Below are 4,798 nucleotides of genomic sequence, written 5' to 3' on the forward strand. Positions count from 1 at the left end.
TTCTTCTCTCATATAATATATATATATATATATATATATATATATATATATATTTTTTGCTATGATGTTACTTGTATTAACGGTAAATGTACTTATAAGACCAACTTATGTGATTCCGTATAATACACTGTCAACTTGTTGACAAATTGTGGGATAATCCACGAACAGAACTGTTATTTCGAGACAAGCGATGTGTCATTAAAAACAAATAAACTTCTACGAAACCATATATCGCATGTAAAGAATGACAATCCATCTGGGTGGTCACATCGCAATGCTTTTGTCATCCTTCATTAAATCACAACGATGGTCTCTTTATATTAATATAATACACAATGCAATTTATAATGTTACAATGAAAAATGAATATAAAACCAAATAAGTTCAAGACAAGAAAACGAGGAAGATGCTAAATTAATCAAGCCTTCTTTTAAATTGATATAATTTTTATAATGATAATCAATTTTTTAAATAATTTTTTATATTACATAAAATCTCAATTTTCAAAATATTCTATGATGTCATAATCCTGAAAAATTTGAAATTAATATAGTGTAGCACGAAAGAATTTCTTTAACTTAAAAAAAATTGTTTTAAATAATTGTTTTATAAAAGATTAATAAAATTAATAATAGATTCAATATTTTACAAAAATCTTATTCTTCAATATTCATATTGAATTCTTTCGATAATTGGAAGTTCCATCAATCTATTTAATATTGAATGAAATAAATCTTTTTAGCATGTCATATGGTAGTAACATATGATAATAAAATAAATCATTAAAATAGCCTTTCTTTACAACGTCAACTTTACGAATTTCTCAAGATTGCGACATATAGAGCATTTCTAAAATTATAATCCTATTAAACACAAAAGAGAAAAATCATAAATTACTTCTTTCTTTACATTTCTTTCTCGTTAAATTTTGCTACTGAGCATTCTATACGCATCTTTCTTATATATTTCTATTAATGTTACATGAGAAGATAAAGTATGTCCATAATTGGATTCGCTATAAGCGAAAGGATTAACCCACCGTTTGGGTATTACGCGGTCTAACTGCTTGACGTAACGAGCTACATACGTTGCATTAGCATATCGTTACGGTTGTCGGTGCACACCACTGCAGGCATATTAATATTACGAGTATGATGACACCCCGTTGCTTGCGTTACGTGCGGAGATCTTTCAAGGACACGCGGGATCAGCGTGCGTATTCACAAAAGAAGAAAAAAATGAAAGGTGAGAGAGAGCATCGTTAGTAATGCTCCAGATGAGCGTGTGTGCCCTTCCTTGTGCGCGGTGACGACGCGTTATACAAAGAGGATCGAAAGGTAAGATTTACGGAACGAACGCGCATGCTGGAGGATTCCATAATTAAGACTCAATTGCGCAACTTTCTAAACGAGAGCGATGTTACCCGCCTGCTGTGCGTGCCTCTTCGATGTAATCCATCCTGATTCGGGGGCGTTTACATTGTTTAAATCGACGCGTGTATATAGACAATTGTTCACGGGTTAAAGTTTTTGTTCTATCAAATTGTGAAGCACTTTATATTTGACATTTCATTTTCAATAGATAGAGTAGCTAATAAAATTAGCTTTTTCATATAATTTAATAAGTATAATATATGTATATGCACGTACGTATCTTATGACTGAAAAAGCACTGATTTTAATTTATGAATATTAATGTAAGGAAAGAATGACTTTGCTGAAATATTTTTAATTTATGGATATTAATGTAAGGAAAGAATAACTTTGCTGAAGTATCTTTAAATAAAAATTTATTTAGATAACAGATCTAAAAATAATGGACTATCAAAATAAATTATGTAGAATGTTGAAACATAATAATTCTAATCTTCAAAATATTTTGACATTCTAGTATGATCTATCTAATATAATCAAAAGCTTAAGCTATTTAATTGTTTTGATAATCACCCAAAATTATTTTCAGATCTGCATTTATCTAAATTTTTAAACACTTCAGCAAAATCATTCTTTCCGTCTATGTTTAAAATTTGTTATTCTTATTTAATAGATAATTATTTGAATTATTAATTGAACATTAATTACTTAATTTTTATAAAAGTATCAAAGACTATTTTTATAAATTGTAGAAAATGATTGATTTCTTAAACATTTCTTAAACTGGCGAAATATTAGCCTAAAGCAAATTCTATATAAATGAATCAATTTGAATTCATCAATTCAATTCTTTTCAGTTCTCAATGAAACAATTATTTATTATAAATATTGACTTTAGATTATTTTTATAATATATTCTAATAATGATGAACTAATTAGTATAACTATATATTATTATACAGCTCAACGTTCTCCTACGCGTTTTCTATGCACTCTCCCTTCAGCATCCTTTTAACAGGAGTCCTGTTATATCTCTCGGCAACTAACGAGCTCATTCCCGTGGACCCACTCGTGGACTCCCGCGTACACGTCCGTTGGTCCTGCGATTTAATTAAGACTCAATTGCCTAATTAGTCCGCTCGAAGGCGAGCAACGACGTACCGCACCGCGGGTTGTCCCACGCGATGAAGTAATCAGCTTTCTCCGCGGCGTAGACGCGGTTCAAATCGGATCCACTCTGCTCTGTTCGTCCATGCTCGCTCGCTTGCTCCTGATGCCCGAAATCGCGCGAGCCAGCTGAGAGAACAATGGGAAATAAAGCGCGGGCTTTCTACACAAGCACGGCCTCCCTATGTGAACTGGAGTATATGCGGCTACCGTCTCTTATACTGCCTACGCTGCACCGTTCGAGCGAATCCTTTGGCTCGCTCCTCCAACGATGATGGCGGCGGCGACAGGAAACGGATCTTCTCCGTGGAAGCGGAGTATCGAGAAAGGGAGAGAGAGAAAGAGCTCTCTATATAAGCACCAGTACGCGCGTCGAAACGTCACCATATTTCAGCATTCAGTCCAGTGCTCTTCTTTCTCTTCAAACGGTGTCCGAAGCGTTGTCTCCCGCACCACCACCCATCCCCGCGATCTTTGTTCCCCAAGCATGGATTTGATAGTGCGACAGGTAATGCACTACTCGACGAAGGTGCAGACTCGTGATTCGATAAATAAATCGATTATCAGTTGAGCTTTTATTTTTTTCTCGGGAAAGCTTTTGAATCCGCCGTGTGATCGCGGGTGTGCTTCCGGGGGCTTCCCCGCGTTTTAAGTGTGATCACCAAACAAAATGATCCGCCGTGAGTCTCTAGCAAGGATTAATATCAATATAATTTCGTTGAATTCAATTTAGCCGTAAGTACGCGTTTAAGGAATTTACATCAAACTTCGTGTTTTGTTTATTCGCGAGCAATTATACAAATCATTGTTGCATTTGTATGTGAAATTATATCAGCGAAATTATATCAGCATTAATTCTTGGTACCTATTACTGAGTAAACGCATGCAATTAGTAGATTGGCATCAAGTATTTATATGTGAGCTTATTTTACAAAACTTATTATTCTGACACTAGATCATATTTAAATGATATAAGTTTCTAATTAATGGCACTATTTGTATAAAATTAATAGTTAATTAAAAGTAAGAAAAAATTGATCTAATTATAAGAATGAAGTCTAAAGCCGTTTTATTTATAGTTCGTTCTTATTTTAAGAACATCCTAAGTAATATCTTAATTAAGATGTTAATACAGCTCTATGACTGACTTATATGACATCTTAAAACTGTACTTAAAACTGCTTTAAATATAAGGACTAACTATGAATATCGGCCTAAGCATTGGAAAAAATAGGATTCATACTAAAGAGAAATCAGAAGGTAAATGTCTTAGTATTTAATTTGCAAAATTAGGTGTTACAAAGATCAAAAAAGGATATGATATATATAAAACAATATACATAAAACTAAATTCTTTTTAAAATATGATTAATTTCTCACTATTGTTTGTCATCATCATTTATGGAACAAATTGTACGCAATGTTAACTTATTGTTTTCTCTCAGTTATTATTTAATATAAAAATCAGTTATTATTTAATATAAAAATATTCTAAATTTATTTATGAAATGAGATCTGAATTTGAAGTATTTATTGAATCCCTCAATTATATAAAGGATTCTTTATGTCAAGCAATATTTTCTCTGCTTTACTTCCATTTTTTGCTTCTCCTTTTTGAATAAATATTGAAAAAAATGATATATATATATGATATTAATTTAAAATTTTATATATGTTTTTATATTTTATTCATTATATCAATTTTAATTATATGTTTAAAGATATTATTTCAGTAAAAAATTTTTTTATTTTTATCTGTTTTATAGCATTACAAAATTATTATAAATTTGAGCTCTGTAATATTGTAAAACGATAATTGTGATACAAAAAATTAATCAAAATTGATAAGAAAAAAGCAATCGGTATATAGAAACAATAACTAGATTACGAAAAATAAAGAACTAAAACGATAATGATATTAAAGTGAAATAAAAGAAAAATTATGCATGCTGGATATTTCTAATATGCCATATTTCTCAAATGTAAACAGCGATTACTCATTAATACTGTTATTATTAAGACAATACTTTAATTTGCATATTCGTATATACACACTGCATGTACAAGGAAGATATGTCATGATTAATAATGTAATTATGTTAACACACATAATTATTACAACTATTACACACTTGTTTATTTACTGAAGTACAGAAATTAAGTTAATTAACTGGTACAGGATAAAAGCTATTAATTCACATTACTTTTATTAAGAAAATTCTATTTTTAGGAAATATTGAGGTTTGTAGAATATATTA

The 4,798-nt window shown here is 30.7% G+C and overlaps 1 protein-coding gene across 1 annotated transcript in view; it reads left to right on the plus strand.

The window, feature by feature from the left end:
• Window positions 1–3,027: 3,027 nt before the first annotated feature.
• The window catches only part of LOC105622596 (pro-resilin-like), an 11,951-nt gene continuing 10,180 nt past the window's right edge, over window positions 3,028–4,798 (plus strand). Inside the window, exon 1 of the mRNA XM_012204016.1 lies at window positions 3,028–3,048. Within this exon, the coding sequence (XP_012059406.1) occupies window positions 3,028–3,048 (21 nt within the window). The remainder of the gene's footprint in view (window positions 3,049–4,798) is intronic.

The sequence above is a fragment of the Atta cephalotes genome (assembly GCF_000143395.1).
Source record: "Atta cephalotes unplaced genomic scaffold scaffold00002, whole genome shotgun sequence".
In the NCBI taxonomy this organism is placed as follows: Eukaryota; Metazoa; Arthropoda; class Insecta; order Hymenoptera; family Formicidae; genus Atta; species Atta cephalotes.